This window comes from Odocoileus virginianus, chromosome 2, assembly GCF_023699985.2.
Source record: "Odocoileus virginianus isolate 20LAN1187 ecotype Illinois chromosome 2, Ovbor_1.2, whole genome shotgun sequence".
Taxonomy (NCBI): domain Eukaryota; kingdom Metazoa; phylum Chordata; class Mammalia; order Artiodactyla; family Cervidae; genus Odocoileus; species Odocoileus virginianus.
Genome location: NC_069675.1, coordinates 26797533 through 26821853, shown reverse-complemented (window position 1 = coordinate 26821853; position 24321 = coordinate 26797533). Strand labels below are relative to the sequence as shown.

At 45.6% G+C, this 24321-nt stretch overlaps 1 protein-coding gene across 2 annotated transcripts in view; it reads right to left on the bottom strand.

Moving 5' to 3' along the window:
• PRKCE (protein kinase C epsilon) overlaps positions 1–17312 on the bottom strand; it is a 534046-nt gene extending 516734 nt beyond the window's left edge. Inside the window, exons 1-2 of one of the 2 annotated variants that reach the window (XM_070477675.1) lie at positions 16709–17312; positions 15958–16500 (exon numbers count right to left, since the gene is read on the bottom strand). In XM_070477675.1, coding sequence (XP_070333776.1) covers positions 15958–16305 — 348 coding nt within the window. In that variant the 5' untranslated portion in view covers positions 16306–16500; positions 16709–17312. The remainder of the gene's footprint in view (positions 1–15957; positions 16501–16708) is intronic. The other variant, XM_070477668.1, reaches the window with a different exon arrangement.
• Between the last annotated feature and the right edge of the window lie 7009 nt (positions 17313–24321).

Genomic DNA, 24321 nt, shown 5'->3' with positions numbered 1-24321 from the left:
AGAATAAATGAGTCTTTCAACCCCACAAGGTAAGCAGAGACAATAAGACTATTCCTGTTTGACAACAGAGGAAACTGAAGTTCAGAGAGGTTACATTTCTTCCCCAAGGTCACACAGCTCATTAGTGGCGGAGCTGAGTTGATAAAGGACAAATAAGCCACTGTGAATACAGCATTTTGTGAATGTATGCTGGTCTGTAAATGCTTGAAAGCAGACAGCAAGTAGAAACTTGGCAAACCACTGTCGTTTTCCTTGTCACTCATTACAACGAAAACTACCATCTATTTGAACATAACCCTCATAAAAAAAGCAACCCCACATTGAAGCTACCCTCTAACAAACAGAATCAAATCAGCTGGACTCTGACAACATCATAAGTCCCAAGCCACATAATCTACAATGTATTTTTTATAGTAGAATTAGAGTAACAATAATAGCTAACATTTTTAAGTGTTTATCATGTGACAAGCAATTTTCTAAGCACTTTCCATGCATTATATGACTTATTCCAAACAATACAATTAGATAGATATTAAGCATCAAAGGCTCAGACAGGTTACCCAATTTGTCAAAAGGTCACACAGCTGGTTCAGTGGTACAACCAGGATTAGAACCCCCCTCCCTCTAATGCAAACCCTCTGCATTTAACCATGACACCACCTGCTTTAATGTGCAGTAGCTAGGTTGCACCTTGCCCCCTTTTTCTTAAAGTCAAAATATATATAAAATAATAGGGTAAACTTGGGGTTGGAGGTCAGAGGGGTTTTACGGGATTCTTGGAACTGCCTTTTCAATTTTTCTAGAAACCTAAAACTGCTCCAGAGCTTCCCTGGTGTCTCAGTGGTGAAGAATCTGCCTGCCAATCAGGAAACTTGGGTTCAATCCTTGGATCAGGAAGATCCTCTGGAGAAGGAAATGGCAACCAACTCCAGTATTCTTGCCTGGGAAATCTCATGAACAGAGGAACCTGGCAGGCTAGAGTCCATGGGATCGCAAAAGAGTCAGATACAACTTAGTGACTAAACAACAACCAAACTGCGCTAGAAAATAAAGTTTATTAATGTTTTAAATGCTGAATAAAAGTAAAAGATAAAAATCTTCCCCATGTATCAGCACCCCCTCTTGCTTTTTTCTTTTTTAAAGCACATGCAGATGTGTGTGTGTGTGGTTCTTTAAATATTACATTCTTTTCTGTCACAGGAGGAAAGAGAACACCCCAGAACAAGTATCTAAAGAGCATCTATTTTTTAGGTAAATCTCACTGTATTTAATGTTAAAATGTTTCGACCCAGCAAGTATTTATTACACTCAAGGCAACGCGCGAAGCATTAACACAAAATGGCGCATTTTTCCTCTCCTCCGGGACCTTGGTTACCTCTGTAAGAGAACAGAGTATGGGATCGTCAGCGCTAGACAGCAATACTTGGAACTGGGGGGCACAGGTGGAAAATGTTACCAGATTCCAAAGGCCAAAAGGGAGCCTGGAGAGTTCTAGAAACGATGGCCCAAAAAGGACAAGACTTGGCTGGGTGGTGAGACCATTCCAGGAAGATGGACTTGGGGGATCAGCGCACCATGAAACATCGGGCATGAAGGACAGAAACAAGCCCTCGTGGAGACAGTTCCCAGCACAGGGGATGTGGGCTCCTTTAAACAGGGCAGACAGAGGGAGGGAACCACGCAGGGCTTTTAATGTCTGGCAGGATAATGGGGCTGGACTCTATCCTATAAGCTGCTGGGGTGGAGGGAGACTGTCCTTAGTTCTGAGCACCCAGAAAGGGGATTTAGTGCCACTATACAACCCCCACACAAATCCTCTGGATTCCAGAGACCCAGACTAATAAAGACACAAAACCAATTCTAACACTATCATCATGAGTTAGTACTCAGGCACCTGAAACTTAAAGGCTATCGTCTTCTCTAAGATGAAAAATAATATTAATGCTTTTCATAAACTAGGAAACTAAAGGTTGAGGCTATTAAGTGAATTTTCACAAAGTCACAAAGCCACAAAAGAACCAGACCTCCTGCACCTGGGTGAAGTCTGAAGAAAGACTTGAAGGAAGGAAAGAACTTCTCTGACTGAGGAGAAGAAAAAGGCAGTTTCTGAAAACTGATTCATAAAGAAGGGATGATGAGCTATCTGCCTCATTTATTTTTGTTACTTCAATGTAAGTTATCTGAAATGAAATCTAAGCTTAAAGACCAGGGTCTTAGAAAATTAACAAGTAAATGTTCCTTACAAATAAGTAAGGATATACAAAAGACTGGCTATTCATCAACTCTTTGTAAGTAAGTAAGTGAAAGTCACTCAGTCAAGTCCGACTCTTTTAAGACTCCATGGACTATGCAGCCCAAAGAATTCTCCAGGTCAGAATATTGGAGTAGGTAGCCATTCCCTTCTCCAGAGGTTCTTCCCAACCCAGGGATCAAACCCAGGTCTCCCGCATTGCAGGCAGATTCTTTACCAGCTGAGCCAGCAGGGAAGCCCAAGAATACTGGAGTGGGTAGCCTATCCCTTTCTCCACTGGATAGTCCTGACCCAGGAATTGAACCGGGGTCTCCTACATTGCAGGTAGATTCTCTACCAGCTGAGTTACCAGGCAAGCCCAGCAATTCAAGCAAAGTCCTACTCTCTAAGTGGAGTAGCTTTGGGTGCTGCCTATGAGCTGGAACAACAGAGCAGTCAGTGTGCCTGCATTGAAGGCTGGGTTTACAGAAGAGACACACAGTAGGGCAAAGAAGGCGGTTGCCCTGGCCCAGAGAAACGGGGGGTACACCTGAAAGTGAAAGTCGCTCAGTTGTGTCGGACTCTTTGCAACCCCATGGACTGTATAGTGCATGGAATTCTCCAGGCCAGAATACTAGAGTAGGAGGCCTTTCCTGTCTCCAGAGGATCTTCCCAACCCAGGGATCGAACCCAGGTCTCCTGCATTGAAGGCAGATTCTTTACCAACTAAGCTATGAGGGAAGCCCTGGACCACAGCAAATCTGGCTGTTAAAAAACCCTCAAGACTCAGTTACTACATTAAGTCCAAAAGCTAAAGCAGGTGATGTTCAGATCAAAATGCAATGCTGTGTCTGCTTTTTAGAAAGGTAAGAGGGGGACTTCTCTGGTGGCCCAATGGCTAAGACTCTGCCCTTCCAATGAAGGGGGTAGAGGTTAGATCCCTGGTTGGGGAACTAAAATCCCCCATGCTGTGTGGCATGGCCAAAAAAACAAAAAGACAAGAGGGAGCAATGTGTTGGGAAGGTCCATCCATCAGGACCAAAGAGAGTCCAAGGGCAGGTCATCTATGTTCCTGCACCTCCCACCCCAAGGGGGTCGCCTATAGACAGGCCAAGAGCAGGGTTCTAGTTCTGCATGCATGGAATTAGCAAACCTCAAATTCCTATTGCTAGCTCATTTCAGAGAGGGAGGGAAGCAGGGACAGAAAAAAGGTTTTGCTTAAGACTCCTTAGTTGAGTATAACAAAAACTACTGTAATGATGTAAAGTAATTAGCCTCGAACTAATAAAAATAAATGGAAAATTAAAAAAAAAAAAAAAAAAGACTCCTTAGTTGAGAATTACTGAGCAAAATCTTAGGACAGAAGCACAATTTTACCTTTATCTGGTAATAAATATTAATTGCAGATATTTACCAATAATAATTAACTACTGTGTTTTTAAATTTGCTAGAAGTTGGGCACTTTTATTGGGTTGGCCAACAAGTTCAGTCAGGTTTTTCCATAAGATCTTATGAAAAAATCTGAACTTATTGGCCAACCCAATATACTGCTCATCTAATATTATGATAACTCTACAAGATAGCTGTTCTTTCCCTTTCATAGATAATGAAACTGGTACAGAGAGGTTAAATAATTTTCCCAATAGCATGCAGCCAAAACTGATAAAACTAGAATTCAGTCTAGGATGGACTGACTCCAAAGACCACACTAGTTTTTAACATTCATGAATTTGGACAAGTCACTATTCAATTACATGAAGGATGCTACAAAGCTATTCTCCATCTCTATTAAGTCTATCAAGAAATAAACAATAGAAAATTAACTGGAAATATGGCATAAGAGATTGAGGTTAGCCCTCTGGATAGATTTCCTTGATAATAAACAGTTCAATACATCATGAGCGATTTTGTCAACACTTTGCTCTGAGCAAAATTCCTGGAACATAGAAAGTATTCAACATATATTAATATTTGTTGAGTGGCTGGCTGGCTAGTTGGCTGGCGGGCTAGATGGATGGATAGATTAATGAATGAAAACCAGGTTCTATGCACTGTTACCTCTCTTTGGCTATCTTACTGTTTGAGTTTTGTGTGCATATTTTTTTTAGCAAGGCAATTATTTTTGGATTGCATTCTTACTTTAATCTCACCAATTTCTTGACTTCCCTCATAACCCAAAATGGTAGAAATGGCCTAACTTCTTTATGCTCTTCTTTCAACTTAGACTCCCTTGCATATCTATTCAGATTCCATTTTCTATGAGGACTAGATCCAAATCTTGCCAAGAAGCCCCTGCCATCTATTAGAATCAACAGTGATTCCCTTCTCCTTCAAAGTCCCACAGTTCTTTGACTTCACTGTTTCATAAAAGGGTATTACTTTTGAATCCCCAAATGACCCACTTGAAGAAAGTCCATTCCTTCTTTTTTCTAACTATAATGTTTTACAAATTTGTCCACAAAACACTAGATCTATGGTGCTAATAAATTTTTACAAATAAGAGCATTCTATGACAAAATAGTTTGGGGAATAGGTGGTTATATACAGAGTTATATATCCAGAGTTATGCTATAGGTCATCTTGGGGTCTTTAATATAACTAATTATATTTGACTCTGTAACATTTCCCAAATTCTTTGATCACAACAACCTGAAAATATTACAAGACTCCTATATTTTGGAAAACATGCTAGCAAATACTGGCCAATCACATGCTCCATCCTTGCCAGCTGATTGATGATTCTATTAGCTTACCAAAATGGTCTAAAGGCTCATCAGTCTGGAAGGTAGAGAGATGGATCCATAGACCCTGAATTCTATAAATTCTGCTTGCTTTATTTGTTTATAGAATATCTTTCAAATGGCTCAAGGATACAGAGAGAGGGCTCCGTTTTAAAAATATTAATAAATGTATTTTTGTGGGCCTTGAACACTAGGCAAAGAAGTGAGCTTTCAAAATACATTTGTGCTTTTGATCACAACAACAAAGAAAGATGTTAGAAGGGGAAAAAGCAGACACTGACAGTTTCTCAGAGGAGATGAGAGTTAGCTTCATGGACAACAATAAAGGTAAAATATCATCCTGCACTAGTTGAACATAGTCAAAGCCCCAAATGCAGGAAGCCAAGTCAGGACCATTGTTTACAGAGGCCTTACAAAGTCTTTAGCGTATGCTCTCTTGCTCTCATACATGTGGAATCTAAGGTCCAATGCTACTGAGTAACAGAAGTCACCTGAATCAGTGAATTTCTCAGGGAAAGAAAAGGTGTTAGTCAATCCAACCCTGAAGAGGTGAGGTTTAGGTGTCCCCAGACTCTGAAAGGCTTGTGAACAACTCTCCTTCTTAGTTGTAACTTTCCATACCAGTATATTTATGTTATTCTTTGATTAATATTGTATCTTCTACTAGACCATATGCTCCATGAGATCAGGGATCAGCTTCTAGCAAGGTGCCTGGCATATAAAGTATTCAATGAATATTCGCTAACTGGCTGAAAGGATGGCTGGAACAATGAAGGAATACTCCTCTTTGTCCACTGGTTAGAATCTTTTGTGAGTTCCATTATCTTTCTGTTCAGTACTGGACTGGAAGATGAGTTTCTAAGAGGTGCAAAATCTAAGTTAGTCTGATTAAAGAGTGCTGTCTATTTGAGATTCCAAACAGGCAGCCTTTTACTCAACCCATGGATGAGTGAGTACGTTAACCTGCTCCTTCTGAGTGGCTCATATTTTGACTGGTGGGGAAGACGCCTGCTTAAGATACTTACATCTGAAAGACAATGGGCACCAAGAGATGCTCTCATCTGAAAAAAACAAACACATCTATTCAAGAAGGTCATAAGCAAGCTCCAAGTCTATTTTTTCCTCAATAATTAATCATAAGTGCACCCGCCATGATTTTTCCAAACTCTTCCTGAATCTGATTACGTCCGGAACCTGGGTCAGTAGCTCAAAGAGTTTACTCCTTGCGGGCAATGGAAAGTGACCTTTCAGTAGCTTCAAAACTACCTCTCTGAGACTTCAAGGTGAGGTTGACAGGACCAGGAGGGGAGATGAGGCCCTCCCTAGGTCCTCATTCCTGAAGTTGGATCTGGTGACAGGCTTGTGCCCTCCTCCCAGGCAATAGATACTACAGAGATCAATCATACTCTGTCAGGAATTTCCATTCGGTTTAGAGGTCAGCAAAGTTCAAACACAATAGTCTGTCCCTGTCCTCTCTGTTCTCCCAGCACAATGCAGACTTTTGCCCACTTTTCGTGAGTTCCTGCCAGAAAATTAGATTTCAAACAGGTGCAGCCTGCTGATTAGCATTATAATAGATTGTAATTACTTAACAAGCCCGTATATACCCAGAGGGACTTGGAGAGAAATACAATGTTTTGCCAAATGTAGCTTTTATTTACGTAAAATACTGCAGGCCTGCTCCAGAGTTCTAAGTGAAGACTCTGGAAGCTCTGTCTGCGTGTGCTTCAATGAGCTCTGAGTTCAGGCACCAGAATGTAAAATTTCACTTCTTGTTGCTGCCAATTACAAAAGGTGTTGTCTCCAAAGCCCTAAGGAGAATTTAAACTTGATTTTAAACTCTGCAAAGGGAGAACAAGTGGGTCTTTCCCTTCTCCCCCTATCACAGCACTCTGCAGGGGTCCTGAGTACCCAGAGGGCACACAATTCCCTCCTTCAGAGCCTCAGACCATCATTTTGCTCAGTAATGGTTATTCAGCATTTGGGACCTTTATTTTTGTGTGTGACAGTTCCCACTTGTAAAAGTTGTTTGACAAAGACCTACTGTTTAGCACAGGAAATTATATTCCACATCTTGTAATAACCTATAATGGAAAAGAATCTGAAAAAGAACATATATAAAACTGAATAAATCTGCACACCTGAAAAAATAAATAATGCTTTGAGCTTTTACAATGTGTGTGTATGTATATAAAATCATCATACTGTACACCCTAAAAGTATACAATTTTTATTTGTCAATTATGCTTCCCTGGTGGCTCAGATGGTAAAGAATCCACCTGCAATGCGGGAGTCCTGGCTTGGGAAGATTCCCTGAAGAAGGGAATAGAAACCCACTCCAGTATTCTTGCCTGGAGAATCCCCATGGACAGAGGAGCCTGGTGGGCTACAGTCCATGGAGTCGCAAAGATTCAGACACAACTGGGCAAATTTCAGACACAACTGGGCAATTTTCACACACACATACTTCAGTAGGCTGAGGAAAAAAATCGAAAAAGAAAAAAGAAACCTCATACCTGATAGAGATGCTTCAGCTTGGTGCAAACTGCCTCATGGAAATAATACAGCATTCTCTCATAAAAACATCTTCCAGGATTCCATAGATTTTTATAAAATAAAATATCCCTTTCTTCTACCATTTCTTTACTTCTTTCAACCATACAGAAAGACTGTTTAAGGAATTCACTCAACTGCTTACCCTACTGGTCTTCCCAACTAGATTTCCTGCTCTTCAGAGTCAGGAATGATACTATCCACCACTTTGTTTTCCCAAGCCCCTACTGTCTACCACAGCACTAAACCATAGTTGATGCTAGGGGAATACACCTTTGTTTGATTAAAAGCTTTCTTTAATTCTACAATGTGCCAGGAATTGAGCACCAAGATCAGAGCAGTGAACAAAAACCTCTGCATTTATCTAACCTCTGTTCTGGTGTTAGAGATGATCAATGAGGATAAATAAGGAAAATATATACTCTATAAGACAGATAAGAGCTAAAAAGTAAAAATAAAGCAGGAAAAGAGCATATAAAGTGTCAAAGAGAAGGGTAAAATTTTAGATGAGATTGCCAGGAAAGACCTTACTGAGAATGTACCAATAATATTTGAGTAAAGATTTAAACTATGAGATTTAAACTATCTGAGGAAGGAATATTCTGGAAAGACAGAGTAGCAGATAAAAAGACTGAGGTGCAAAGCAGGTGCAAAGAATACAGTAAGTGTAAGGGTGCAAGTGGGTGAATATGACTGGGAGAGAACCAAACAGGTGAGGAATACTTGGTGATGGGGTCCCAGAGGTTGTAACAGGAAGCCTGGCCATGGTGGTCTTACAGATGGTGACAAGGACTTGGGTTTTTACCCTGAGAAGTTTGTGAGCAGAGTGACATGATCTGATAGAGTTGGGGTAGGGGCGGGAGCCAGGTAGAAGGCTGTTGAAATAATCTTGGTGTGAGATGGCTGGGACTTGGGCCAGAGCAGCGTCAGCAGAGGTATGGAAAGATGATCAGACTTGAGAATTATTTTGAAGGCAGAGCAAACAGACACTGCTGAGGAATTGCATATGAGAATGTAAGGTGTCAAGAATGGCCTGGGCAATTGGAAGGGTGGAACTGCTATTTCTTGAGATGAGGAAAATTATGAGAGCCTTAAAATGGGGAGAGGAGACATCACATACACAATTTGGGACATAATTGAGTTTGAGATGCCCTTTACACTCAGACGGTAAAGTGTCTGCCCTCAATGTGGGAGACCCGGATTTGATCCCTGGGTCAGGAAGAACCTCTGGAGAAGGAAGTGGCAACCCACTCCAATACTCTTGCCTAGAAAATTCCATGGACAGAGGAGCCTGGTGGGCTACAGTCCACGGGGTCGCAAAGAGTCGGATATGACTGAGCAACTTCACTTTACACAATCAAATGGCCATGACAAGAAGGCAGTCACCTACACGAGTTCTGAATCTCAAGAGCAGATACGGGATGGAATTCGGAACTTAGAGTCAACAGCGTTGAGAATGTATTTAAATCCATGAAACTAGATTATTCAGTACAGCAAAACCAAAGCAGCAGCTCCCAAATAGTCCTATTTCCAATTAATCATATGCTTCAATAAATACTTAACTTTTGACTCCAGCAGCCACAGTTCTAGACTTTCCAAAACAATTTCATTTCAAGTAATTCTATTATTAAGTTTCCAAAAAGCCAATTGTTAAGTATAACTAAGTTAACATTATTTTTAGACAATGTGAGACTTCTCATATAAATACATCTTATATGTATATTTTTAGACCATGTGAGACTTCTCATATAAATACAAAGGGGAAAATATCTTTCACTGGACCATATGTTCTGATTAAAGATTCTAAAACTATGAACACACACACACACCCCTTTAAATATTAAATAAAACTGTTAGAATGTACAGTAGCCTGACCCCTTGCTAAGAACTTTGCACAGATTCCCTTATGTCGCATAACAACCCTAAGAGGTAAGAACTATTATATTCCCATTGTACAAAGGAAGAAACAGATTTCAAGAGCGTTAAGTCATGTGCCCAAAGACACACAACTAGTGAGTGATCCAGGCATCCTGCAATTAGAGCTCATGGGTTCAGGGCCAGAGGCCTACTGAGGAGCTAGGGAGCTGAGGGTCTCAAATATTCACTAAATCTGCTGCGGGTCAAAGACAGAGAAAGAGGAACAGGACAGGAAGCCAAGGCCCGACAGCATATGAGGCCTGCGGCCCTTTAACTTCAGGGACCCACTGTCAAACAGTGTTCTGTGGGAGCACTGGGGCAAGAACTGCATTGTTAAATAACCAATTATGTACCATGGGAAGCAATGTTTCATTAGATATTATTATAGGCTTTTCCCGGTGACTCTGTGGTAAAGAATCCACCTGCCAATGCAGGAAGTGGGTTCGATCCCTGGGTCGGGAAGATTCCCTGGAGGAAGGCACAGTAACCCACTCCAGTATTCTTACCTGGGAAATCTCATGGACAGAGAAGCCTGGCAGGCTGCAGTCCATGGGGTCGCAAAGAGTCAGACAAGATCAGTAACTAAACAACAACAACAACAATATAGGGGTCGGTAGGGAATCAGCAGGGAGACACCTGGAGCCCCAGGTGCTGGGAGAGTTCAAGGCATAGGTGCCTACAAAGTGGGTGTGGACTCCTCCCAGTCCTTCCACACTGCTTTCTGGACAATCCCACCTCACTCTGTCTAAATGATAATAGAGGTCTCAGAGATCCTCTGAAAGACTGCCTTACAAAATCCCTGAAGACAGAGACGGGCCTTTAAGCTGTTTATATCCACATGTGCTCAGGCCACCACCAGAACAGACCTGAGTAATTTCCTAGGGTAATTTCACTAGAACACATCTGTGTCCTCAGCATCTGGGCCAGTAGGCCCCTCTCCTTGGCTTCTGCATTGGAAGACTCCCCTCAAGGGCTTTGGGGCCCAGGGAGGACCCCATCCCCCTAAGTCCAACCTCTCCAAAAGGGGCATCAGCCTATCTCCCAGTGTCAGCAGGCTGGGATAATTTTTTTTTTTTTTTGCCACTTTATTTTTTTAATTGAAGGGTAATTGCTTTACAGAATTTTGTGACTTTCTGTCAAACATCAACAAGAATCAGCCATAGGTACACCCATGTCCCCTCCCACCCATCTCTCTCCCCATCCCACCCTTCTAGATTGTCACAGAGTCCCTGTTTGAGTTTCCTGAGTCATACAGAAAACTCCCATTGGCTATCTATTTTACATATGGTATTGTAAATTTCCATGCTACTCTCTCTATACATCTCACCATCTCTCTACTCCCCTCAATTTTTAAGATTCTTTTTTCATGTGAACCATTTGTAATGGCCTTTACAGAATTTGCTACAATATTGCTTCTGTTGTTTATGTTCTGGTATTCCGGCTATGAGGCATGTAAGATCTCAGCTCCCCAACCAGGGATCGAACCCACATCCTCTGCATTGGAAGCCGAAGTCTTAAACACTGGACCACCATGGAAGTTCCACGGGTGGGATTGTTTTCAGAGACCCTGTTAATGGGCTACTTTGGAAAAATGAAACAGAAACACTAGTGCCCCATTCCTTGCCAAATGAGACTCCCTGAATGAAAAACATTTTGGAGGCTATGAAAAACTGGCTTCCTTAGATCCTGTATAATATTCAGCTCAATAAAGACCCCCTCTCTAGGGCCTACCCATGGTAGGTTTAGGGGGACATAACAACAATAGCTACAGTTGTTAAACATTCACAGAGCCTTTGGCTGATGTGCTTTACCTGTTCCTTCCATTCCCAGGACAAGCCCATTGCATTATAGGTGGGGACTTGTACCACTGCCCACTTCTTACAGAGGCAGAAACAGAAACACAGGTTAAATGGCTCCCTAAAGGTCTCGCAAGTGGTTGGTGATAGAGATGAGATTCAAGCCCAAGCAGCCGGGCTCCAGAGCTCTTCCCTCGGGTGCTCCACCAAACCACCTGTCAGAAGATGACTTTCTGTCACTGCCACTGTGATGAGGGCCTCTTCCATTGCGTGAAGCATGGGAGAGACACCAAGCAAAGATACCTTCAGAGCCTGGGGACAGGGAGGAGAGAACTGCGCAAAGGATATAGGGAGCAAACTCCAGAGTATGACAGGACCAGACAGTGGTAACCCACACACTCTACCCACCCTCTCTGCCGTCTTTCTGCTCCCCTAGCACCCCGCCATCTGTCCTAAAGGCGAGTGCTGTTCCCGCCAGCATCCATTCAGGAATCTCCATGCTTCTAGTTTACCCAAGCCTGCTTACAAATCTTGCTTTATCCAGGTGAGCCAGGCAAGAATACTGGAGTAGGTTGCTGTTTCCTTCTCCAGGGGATCTCCCCAACGCAGGAATCAAACCTGGGTCTCCTTCACTGCAGGCAGATTCTTTACCAACTGAGCTATGAGGAATTATAAAAGTCTATTCACGGGTGAAGAAGAAGGGGGTACAAATTAAGAGAGTACCACTGACATATATAGAAGACCATATGTAAAATAGATAACTGCTGTATGGGCAGAGGGATCTCAACCCGGTGCTCTGTAACAGCTTAGCGCGGTGGGGAGGAGGTTCAAGAGGGAGCGGACACATGGGTACTTGTGGCTGATTCACGTGGTTGTATGGCAGAAGTCAATACAATATCGTAAAGCAACTGTCCTCCAATTAAAAATAAATTTTAAAAAATTAGACGAATGTAAAAAACAAATCTATTCAAAAATCTCAGGACATTTCTATGCACAAAATCTTGGTATATTCATTATCGGGAGCCTTCCCCTGCCTGCAATTTCTATTCTAGTTCAGTGCTTCTCAAGGTATGGGCTGATCAGAATCTCCAGAACAGCTTGTTATAAATGAGTATTCTGTCCTAAACAACAGAATGAAAAGCTCTGAAAGTGGGGCAGGAGGACCTGTATTTTTAACGACCCCATCCAGTGACTCTTTTACACACCAAAGTCTGAGGAGAGTTATCACCTCTAACAGTTTTGGGGAAGCTAGCTATAGCAATTGTGTTTCATGGGATTCTGCTTCAAGTATAGGTGAAATCTTCCCATATCTATGTAATGAACTTTCTCTAAAGCAACCCCTTTTGTCATCATAACAAACATGTCTCTCACTGTCTGGAGAATAACAATCTCAGTCTGGTTTTAAACATTCTAGAATCCATCTCAATTTTCTAAACTTTATCCCACCGTTTCCAAACGGTGGAATCATTAGCCCCCATAGCATTAATGATTTTAAGATGCACCTGAGGTAAACTTTTCATTTTCATTTTAGAGACAAACGTTTAGTTTAATGTCAATAAAGAAAAATTGTAACTACCATATCCAAGCCTGTGATTTCACAAATACTGGGGCTTAAGTGGGAAATTAAAGAGTTACTGTTTTAAAATATTAAGTAAATACATACTAGCACTGGCAGTACTCAGATAAAAGTCTTAAATTTGGGAAACCCCACCTTGTCTGGCCCTTTTCTGATAGCACCCTCAATTTCAGCCATGCGTTTCTGACCACAGGCATTCTCTGCCTTTATTCCAGCATGTCCATGCCCATGGAATACTGTCTTCTCCCATAAATACCTCTTTAAATGTTATCCATCGCTTCATGCCCAATTCAAGCCTCTTTCCAGGAACCTCAAGATTCTTCCAGCCATCCCAGCATACTCCCTTTTTGAACTCATTTAGAGTCTAAATGAGGTACCATTCATTTAGAGTCTAATTGCTACTTAAGTGTCCATGAGTACCTATTCAGTGTTATTTCCCTAGTGAAATGAAGCCTCCTGAGAGTAACCCATGGTCTCTTTTACTCCTGGATTACACAAAGAGCTAAATGTTCCTGGCTGGATCTGAGCGCAAAACAGGAACTCAGTGAATACATGGGAATTCATCATGCAGCTGAATGAAATGTTCCACAGTGATGAGAAAGGTGGCTGTTGCATGCCTCTGCATCTCCTTACTCCAGGCCAGATTTCTCAGCCACACCTCTTCATTACTGCCAGGTGAAGAGCACAGAGGCTGGAGCCCAGGAAATTCTACCCTAAGGTGGGATTCTGTGGGTGTCCCCTGGCTGACGGGGATGGGAAAGGTGAGCTTAGCCAGCCCAGGTGCCACCTGTCTGCTTCCACAGTCCGGTCACTTCTGCTGCTGTGTCCTCACCCTCAGTTGGAAGAACCAGCGTGGCCGCAGCATCCTCATGAAAACAACCCCAGACAACAGAACCAGCTCCACTACTTGATTCATCCATCCTGAGACTCTGGCCTTTCTGTGTCTCAAGTTTTTTAATCCACCAACACCTAATTCACACTTGCTATAAGGCAAAAGAGACACTGATTCCGAAAGCACTTTAAATTATCACGTACAATAAAAACTCGGGGACACAGCACATGGATCTGCAGAAAGACTTAGACTAGGAGACCAGAGGGCCTAGTTCTCCACTGAGCAAGCCGTGAGCAATAGGAGCTGTGGTCCCTCCTTCCAACCCTGCCCCCTCTGCTTGTCTTATGACCTCAGAAACCCACTTAGCTGCCCTGGGACTCAGCATCCTTGGCTGTGAAAACTGCCTATCACTAGATGATCTGGTCTAGGGCCAAGTCCAATGTGAATTTGAGTACCTTAGAGAGTGACAGACAAACAAGACTAGTGTCCACTGCGCACTTCACTGGACATGCTCCAAAGTGAGGATCATGTGCCAATGTACTCAGGATTTGGGTGGGCCCCAGCAAAGCATCATCAGAGACACTCAGACACCTTTCCCTCCAACTAGCACCTGTTTTGTGGAGAATAGCAGACGTGCTGTTCACCCTACCTGTTCTCCGCCTCACGGTCCAACTCTATCTGAATACACGGCAAAAAGCCTCATTTCCTCACTACCATAGTCATGTTTTTTTCTCCCCCCTTCCTGTCCTAAAACAACAACTTGAAAACCACAGGTTTTGGTGTTAAGATCTGGCTTTGAAATTAGTTATCCCTTCAGCTCCCCCTCAGACATGCACCACTTTCATGAGTGAAAGGACTGAAGGCCAGTGGACAGGAAATGGGAAACGAGTGGGAACTCTGGTGGTGGGAGGGGGCAGTGGCCAGGGCCATTGGTGAACTGGAATGGAATGGAATGACACTGTGTTCTTTGGGATTCCATTAAGGTTTGCCTGCTTCCCAAAGTGTAAGCCACAAATCTCCCAGGGTTGTACTTGGTGTGGTTTGTTGGAGCTTCCTTGTAAGCCCTGTAACCATGGTTTCGGGCAGACTACATCACAGCCAGGAGCATCAAGGGAAGACAAAAAGCTTTTTCCTATTTTCCCCTAAAATTCCATCACCTTAAAAAAAGTGTGTGTGTATGTATATGTATACATATGTATATGTACATATATGTATTTATATGTAAGGTGATATGCCAAGGTGATTCATGTGCACTTTGACCATAGGACATCATGAAGTTATTTGTTTTCAATAATTAAACATCTCTCCATGAGGATCAGGTATTTCTCTGTGTAGACCAAAGAACCCTAAAACCATATACACCCAGAGTCACACCTGCTCTCCCTGGAAACATGTAACAAATATAAAAATAAAGAAAATCATTTCCTAATTTAACACCTTCCCTCTAAAAAAGAGCTAAAACAAGGTTGCTTCCCTCTCCTTCTCTGAGTGCCAAGGTTGAATGCATTTGGTTTAGAGTGTGTGCAGAAGGCCTATTACCAAGTCCCTAATATTTTGACAGTGTAATCAATTAACTTGGTCTCAAAAATAGTATCTCATTGCACAGTGTCTTGAAAATCAAAACAGGGAAACAATGTAACTTTAAGTCGATTCAAAGCACTGACTGCCAATTCATCACAAGCAGAACCGTTTGTAAAATACAGCGCTAGTTCCGGATGGATGGACAATGCACTGGGCAAAACCAACTCGGCCCATGTTTCTGGGACCCTGAAGGGGACGAGAGGAGAAGAAATTTTTCTTCCCGCATGTCAGAAGATGAGCTAACTGCCCGACAACAAAATAGAAATGAGCCAGCTTCATCCCGGAGGGAAAAATAAAACAGCTCCTCACTCGGCTACTCAGGACAAAGCCAGGACGTGCGAGAAGCCTTCAGTGTAGGGCTCCACGTGCCTCTCCAAGGACCGAGGAACCCACCCACACACAACCAGCCCACCACGCGCCTGGCGGAAGAAGGCGCCGGCTTCTCCGCCAACCTTCAGCACCGGCAGCTTGGGGTTCCCAGCTTTCGAGCTCCCTGTAGCGCCCGCTGTCTGGACAGGGCAGAGGACCATACCCTCTTTCCAAGACTCATCTTCCATGCCCCAATGCTACTTCTCCCCAACTACTGAGTGTGCTTCCCCAAGCTAATTGACACACACACACACACTCCAAATGGCACGAAATCCCTGAGCCCCACGACTAAAGCCAAGGTCGTGAGTTCTGCCCCTGGAACCCCACAGCCTGGTTCCTGGACCGGGAGGCGCCCAACTCACCCAGTCCTCGAAGTGACGGCTCCCGTTCTGCAGCAGCTCCTCAAACTGGATGGTGCAGTTGGCCACGAAGTCATCGTAGCCGATGGGGGCATCGTGGAAGACAGCCAACTCAATCTTGCGTCCGTTGCACACATCGGTGACGAACTCGTCGTGCCAGGCCGGGCTGTTGGTCTTCTGCTTGGTGGCCGTTTGGCCGATGCGCGAGTCGTCCACGTTGAGGGCGATGTAGGGGTCGAGAAGGAAAGTCTGCGGCCGGGGTCCCACCGCATGGCGCAGCGACCAGGCTGTGGGCTTCAAGCTCACGGCCTCGCAGATTTTGATCTTAAGAAGGCCATTGAACACTACCATGGTCGGGGCGGGGAGTGGGGGCCGGGGTCACTCCGTCCGCCCCGAGGGCAGGAACGAAGAACCGACGCCGCGGCGCTCCGAGCACGGGACTCTTGGGTCCCCTCTCGCCCCACCCCACACTCTCCCTACACCTTGTAGCGTTGCGCCCTGGCGCGGGCGATTCTCAGCCAGCGCATGTATTTCCTCGCCGGGTTCCTAACGGAAAACAGGGAGGGGGGAGAGCTGGGGGACGTCCGTGTTTGGAGAAGTCTCTCCCCCACCCCCCCCCCAACCAGCAGCACCTCCAGAAGAGGAGACGAGCTGTCGGCTCCGCTGCAAAAGCCGCGGGGGCTGTCTCGTCGCCTCGCTGGCTCTCCGGGTCGGGGCTGTGGGGAAGTGGGCGCCGCGCCGGGCGCTTACCTACCTTTCCGAAACATAATCCCCGGGAAATTTCGACTCCAGGAGGGGGAGGGGGCGGTGAGACGGGGCGGGGACCAGAACGGGGGCGCAGATTTCCACCCGGATCCTCTTCGCACACCCAGCGCCTGCCTCTGACCGCGCAGGGCGGGGGATGGACCCAGGGATGTGCAGTCTACCCGGAGGGATGCATGTCCAGAGGAAATGGTCCTCCTCGGAGCCAAATTTAAAAAAAAAAAAAAAAATCCACAAGCCACACGGCCAGCCGGGCCGCCTCCTCCTGGGCGAAGCCACGCCGCGCCGCAGTCGGCGATCAGGAGGCGCCAGGAGTCGGGAATCTCACATCCGCGCGGGCTCGGGAGTCGGGGTGGCCGCGGCTCCGGCTGGGGCGCAGGCCGGCACCGGGCGGTGCGCAGCGCGGCGGGGCCGGGACTGCGACTCGGCGCGGCCCCACCTCCCGGGCGCCGGCGCCCGCCCGCCGCGCTCCCCGCGTCCCGGCTTTCAGCTGCCGCTCGCTCGCTGCCCGCCCGCTCTCCCCCTCGGTCTCTTCTCCCTCCGTCGGTGTGCTAGCGAGTCTCCCTCCCTCTAATGCAGGAAATGCGCAAAAGACGTCAGTGTGTATGTGTGTGTGTGTATGTGTGTGTGTGTGTGTGCACGCGCGCGCGCGCGCGCGCGCCCTGGTGTTTGGGGAAATAGAAAGTTTTGCCGGTTGGGGGAGCAATACGGGAAAAGTGAGCCCAGCAGGGGACTGTCGAGGACCCGCGAGCCTTTCGGGGTCGCGGCGGCCGGCCGGGGAGCGGGACTCGGACCCCGCGCGGGACCCGGGGGAGTGGCGGCCTTGGGGGCGGGGGGATGCGAGCCCGCTGGCTGTGGATACCTGGTCTGTGGTCTCCCGCAGGAGACGAGAAGGCCACGCATCTTTCCAGGCTCTGCGGCCAGCACTGTCTTTTACAGCCGGGAGTGGAGAGGTGGCCGGGGTCGCGCTGCTGCAGAGGACTCGAGACCCTCCCTCGGCCCCACCCCTACTCTGACCGTGGCTGGCCAGGGCAGGCTGCGGAGTATTGGTCGGTCTGTCTGTCATTCTGTCCGGAGACGCTCCGCTCCGTGGTGGTGGGGGAAGGGGGAAAGGGAGGGGCGTGCAAGGCTCTGTGTGAGTTTTAAAACACTTATTCTTTCTTCCCTTTCTTTGGGGGCATTCTCCCTTTCGGGGGTCTGTCCCAAACTTCTCGGGCTGCGAGAACTTGTTGACAAGCGAAAGCTTAGTAACACCCCGACTCGGTTCGTGTGTTTGTTTATATTTCACAAAGTGACTTCATATTTACTCTAGACCTTGCCTGTATCCTTTGGGGGGACAATGTTCTGATCAGCGCACTGACAGGGGCCGTCCCAGCGGCGCGAAAACGGGGCGCGTCCTCCGGCGGGGACTGGGGGTTGTCGGCTGTGTCCGTGTTAATTTCCTCCGTAACCTTTAAACTCTCGCTGGAAGCCGCGGCGGCAGCTGATCACGTGAGGCGGGCCCTGGGCTGCTGGGGAAGAATTTCCTCCGCGGGGAGCCGGGGACGGGGAAGGCGGCCGGGCGAGGGACGGCCTGGCGCCTGGGGACGCGAACCTGGGAGGGCGGGGCGGAGAGCGCGGAGGTCCGGGGCGCGGCCCTGCCTGGAACTGCAGGAGGACAGCCCTGGGAAGAGGTCGTCTCCGCAACCTGCGAGCCGGGGGGCGGGGGGTGGGGTGTTGTGCAAACGGAAAAAGAAAACCTCGGCCCTCGCCCGCGTGCCAAGTCAAGTCAGGGAGTTTGTAGGAATCGTGGTAAGCTGTGTTTATCTTTCGACTCTGGTTAGCCCAAGTTTAAAACCCACCTCTCGATCACTTTTTCTCAGTGAAAAAAAAAAAGTAATCATTGTCTGTGGCTTAGAGGCTTAAAACGGCTTAAAGGCGCAGAAGGAGGCAGACCCCTGGAACGGAAGGCTACCAAGTGCCGCAGACAGGTTGCAAAAATGATCAGAAAAGTCCCGGGCAGATCCCCTCCGAAGGCCTGCAGCTACTGCGCTCTCCCGAGCTTACCAGTAATTTCTCGCAGCCCTCCAAGTTAGATGGAGCAGCAGGGTAGAGAGAGCTAGCATGCAGTCTTAGAGCCAGAAGAGTCCCGTTCCCATGGAAAAAGTCAGGATGTAAAAGTTTTGCCTTTCAGGGCCACTCCCACCAGCTGGAGGCATATTTTAAAATTTGTCAGCTTGACAAAGCATAGGTGGGATATCTCATCGCTGTTAACTTTATTTCTTTGATCATCAGAACTTTTTCCTCCTCGCTTCTTACTACCACCATTCTATTCTTATTAAGCATGTTTCCCCCTTCATGGGGCATGTGACGGGCTTGATCTACAAATGCTTTCAGAAGCCCAGCAAGAGCTAGAGAGAGACTCATAAGATGCCTGACAAAGAGGCAAAATTGAAGGGCTACCAACAAACTGGCCATCAAGATAAATAATATTTTAATATGATATTTTGAAAAAATAAAAATGAATATAGAGTTCCAAGAGGAACACAATATCCACATTTTTAAATAGTTTTAGATATTACATTAAAATAGTATTTGTATTGCTGAGTTTCTGGGCACCCCTGAAATTTTGTGCCCGAGAAGAGGACTTCCTTTGCCTTGCCCCAGCCCCAGCTTTGTGAGGAACTGGAGAATGGCATAGATTTCATGAAAGAGGAATTCTTGAGTGTTTCATACCTTTTCTCTACTCTTTTCTGAGTGAGTCCTATCTTACCAGCAAACAGACAAGTACCAGGATTGAAGACAGTGGTCAAAATCCCTCCTCTTCTGTTTGTAACAGGAAATATATTTAGAATTAAAGACACACTAAACTTGAACTTTTGGCATCTTCTTATGTTCCCCCCCTCCTCCCCAGGCAAGAACCCCAGTGTTATTAAATAGGCCTGTTGCTGTCTCAGGGACTAGGCATTCTTAAAACCAATAACCTACAAGTTTCTAATACCATTTCCCTGGACCTGGGTAGGGATACAGAAAGGCTGCATCTGCCTCTTAACAGACTCTTGTTGCACCATGTGAATAAATCGTACTGCAATCCTCAGATGTGACCAATCCCAGGGTGACCTTTCCTTTCAATTACAAGTCTTTCTGCCTGGGGGTGGAGGAAGGTGGGGTAACTCAAAGACTTGGCCAAACAAACTTTCTGTTTTGTGTTGGAAGAATATTTAAATAAAAAGGGAGAATATTGGCTGTCTATATAAAAACATTGCTAATTTCCTGACAATTATTACATCCTTATTTCTAAATCAATCTCTCACCATTCTCCTCTCAAACTTGGCTAAATGAAAATATATATCCTCTAGGGGCACCATGGAGATGCCAGAAGTGAGCCTGTTTAGGGAAAAACCTTTAAATTTACCTGTGGGTGGGTGGTTGGATCTAAAATAAGCCCACTGCTCCAGATTTCATATGAAGAGAAAAACAAGCCTTTGCAGGGCAGAGGTTTTAGAATGTCAAATTCCAATCAATAATTACTGCCTACTTCATCCTTCTCTTGGCCCCTGTATAGTCCTGAAAGCCCTGGTAGAGCCATGAGTAAAAAACATCCTTCATAGGCTACAGTCCACGGGGTCGCCAAGAGTCGGATACATCTTAGCAACTGAACCTACACAAAACACACTTTAGAGTCCAACTGTGGCCTGGTGGTTTTGTTATCTTTGGGAGAGGGAAGAGGAAGAGAAGAAAAATGATAGAAGAGTTTGACAAGGACGGTGACTCTCTCCTTTTAAAATTAAGGATCTTAGGGACTTTCCTGGTGGTGCAATGGTTAGGAATTCACCTGCCACTGCAGGGGACATGGGTTTAATCCCTGGTCCGAGAAGATCCCACATGCCTCAGAGCAACTAAGCCCATGCACCCCAACTACTGAGCCTGCTTGCCACAAATACTGAAGCTGGGCGCCTAGTGTCTGTGGGCTGCAACAGGAGAAGCCCCCACCCACTGCATCTAGAGAAAGCTTGCACACAGCAACAAAGTCCCAGCACAGCCGGAAGTATAAAATAAAATTTTAAAAATAAATTGATAAATTAAGGCTCATGAAAAAAGACTGGTGGAGCAAGTGTCCCCAGGGCAATATGATAAGTTGCAAATGGAGGGCTGTACCAGCCTCTGGGAGTGCATGAAAGAAGAGTCAACGCTTCGCCTGAGGTTGCCTGGGAAGGCATCACCCAGCAGGTCTAGGCTTTTCAACAGGAGTTTCTTCAGAAGCAAAGAGGAGAGAAAAGGGCATTGGAGGCAACAGGAACAGAGTGTGGAGAGCTCAGGCAGGTGAGAGCACGGCTGTTTGGGATGAGTAAGGAACCGGGTATATCTGGCCCTTGAGGTGAGAGGAGGTGAGCTAGGTTGGACTGGATAACTAAGGCCTTGTAGAGCCTACAAAGGAAGCTGGAACTTCCTCCTTGAGAGACACTGATCCTTCTAAGGTGGAGAAGCAGCATAATGGGAGTTAATACTTTTTAAAAAGCCATTTTTCAGGGATAGGTACTTTCTCTTCTGTAATTTTCCTCCAGAAGACTCACCCCAAATACAGGATGTCAGGGAGACAGAAGATCCAAGTCTGAGGACACTTTACCCTCCATCTGATCAAAAAAGAAATGGTCTGTGGATATTGTTGAGCTGAGTAGAAGGAATCAAGGAGGGGTGCCCGAACCTTAGACTAGCACATTCAGATTCACAGCCTTGTTGCTCAGCTGGTCATTGCCATTCGCGGGATGTTAATGGCTTCTGCAAAGGTCTGCCTGGTTAGGGTCTCTCATAGATTCCACATGTGCTCTGTGGAGCAGATTCAACCACTCGAGCCCTGTGATGGGAATATGCACTAGCATGACAAAGCGAAACCATGCAGAGTTTGGTTGGCCCTGCCCTGTCCTAACTCCCACCTGAGTTCCAGCCCAGCTTCTAATCCCACCCTCGACCCACCGTCTTGTTGTTGGCCCATGTCTGGCCTGCCATGTCTGCTTATTTTGGCCCTGTCTCTGCTCTGAACTCTGATGCGGTGACCCAGAGACAAGCTTCCCTCACACTCTACAAAGAGATGGAAGGATCAGAGGGAACTCTATAGAACTTAAAAGTGCATAATGGGTAGGAGATGACCTGGTATCCCTCCCTCCTCAGTTCCCTTGACCCTGAGCCCTACTCGTCTCAGGAGCCACATGGAAAATAATATCACATACTACATTGTCTTTGGCTCTGACGTTGGGCTGCATCTTGGGACTCTGAAATCCATAAATTCATCCATCCATCTTTACTGAGAACTGCTATGTTCAGAATATCGGGGCAGGTGCTCTCATTTCAGTTCAGTGCAGTCGCTCAGCCATGTCTGATTCTTTGTGACCCCCATGGACTGCAGCACGCCAGGCTTCCCTGCCCATCACCAACTCCCAGAGCTTACTCAAACTCATGTCCATCGAGTCGGTGATGCCATGCAACCATCTCATCCTCTGTCATCCCCTTCTCCTCCCGCCTTCAATCTTTCCCAGCATCAGGGTCTTTTCCAATGTGTCAGCTCTTCGCATCAGGTGGCCAGAGTATTGGAGCTTCAGCTTCGGCACCAGTCTTTCCAATGAATATTCAGGACTGATCTCCTTTAGGATGGACTGCTCTAGGGAGGACAAATAAATACTCCTGCTCCTTGATGATTGCTGCTCTGGCTGGGGAGATAGGAAGATCAATTCAGGTAGCCATTCGTTTATTCAGCAGTCAGTATTGAATACCATGTCATTTAGACCGCTGGAGAAACAAAGATGATGACACATAATGACACTTGATTAGTTGGGATGGGCCAGTTCACACTGCTGTAATAAGCAGTCCCCAAATCCCAAAGTCTAAAACTAACAAAGATCTCTTCTCACATGGCTGTACATCCATGGTGGGGTGGTCCACATCATCATCTTTCCCACTCCTGCATGTAGACCCACAGAAAAGTCACTTTCTGGAACCTAGCTGGTCATAGGCAGAGAGCAGAAGAACCCCAAGAGGGTGTTAGGCAATTAGATAGCCCACTCGAAGGGCTAACCTCTATTTCTACTCACTAGTTGTTGGCTAGAACCAGTCACATGGCCTCTCTTCCTCCTACACAATTGAGTTGAGAAGTTCTCCCACCTGCAGGGTGAGGCACCTGGAATATTTGATGAATAGCACTGAAGACTGCCTTAGACACTGTCTTCAAATAATGGGTACACAGAGATAATTCAAGGTAGCAAATGGTAAATGGCAGATAAATGGCACAGTCAGAAAGTTCTGTGATCATTTAAAGGAACATGAGCATCACAATCAGAGTGAGACTAAACCCGATGGCCCTGGGTCACTGCATACAGAATCTTCCAGTAACTGGAGAATCCGACTACCAGACTTGCAACCACCTGAGCTCCTTTTCTTCTTCCCTCAATACATCTGACTTCTCAGAACCTGCAGGTCCTTCAAGTGACTTCAGACCCGAGTCAGCACTAAGGAGGCATTTGGACTCGACAGAACTAAGACTTGTTTGCTTTACTCTGAAGGATTTGAGAGATCACCTGGCCTATATTCTAAATTCTTATTAAATTCCTCTATTAAATGAGGAAACTCAGTCCTAAAGAGGTTAACTGCCTTGCCACACAAGAAATTTTTAAAAAATAATAGTAATAACCAAAACACTACTTAGAGGTCAAAACAAATGCTTGAACTTCCTAGTTTAAGTTCACTTTTCTTCTACATTGTCATACTGGAACCAACGCAATGCCATGTAATGATAATAACCCCAATCCCATTCTAATTCCTTGGAAACAAAATTTCTATAGACCTAATGTCCAAGTTTATTTTAACATACTGACTTGCAGTTTAACTGGCCTTGGTGAAATACAACATTTAGATAACAATAATTCTCAGAGAACTATGATATTGATAGAGTTCTTACTGAAGTTGTTTTGGTGACACATCTTAAAAACAAAAGGACTCTATTATTCCTCAACTTCTCTATTTTTACATCTTCTCTGGTAACAGCAGTCACATGTATTTTCAGCATATGATTTTATGATACCTGCATCAAGTGTAACAACTGTTTCCTGTGGCTCCCTGTGGATATTTTATCAATTAGCAGAATGATGGATCTGACTGCTCAGATTAGGTTATAGATCGCTAACATGTTCTGGACATTTGGTCTGCAAATCTGTCTCCCTTGGACTGCAGGGAGATCAAACCAGTCAGTCCCAAAGGAAATCAGTCCTGGAAGGACTGATGCTGAAGCTGAAGCTCCAGTACTCTGGCCACCTCATGTGAAGAACCAACTCATTGGAAAAGACCCTGATGCTGGAAAAGATTGAAGGCAGGAGGAGAAAGGGATGACAGAGGATGAGAGGGTTGGATGGCATCACCAACTCAATGGACATGAGTTTGAGCAAGCTCCAGGAGTTGGTGAAGGGCAGGAAAGCCTGGTGTGCTGCAGTCTATGGGGTCGCAAAGAGTCAGATATGACTGAGCGACTGAACTGAACTGAACTTCTAGTTTACTTTTCAGGATCAAGGAGTTGGGGCTCCATGGCAGGGAATATTGCCTCTCATCACCGATAAGGATAACAAATGTATAGATATAACA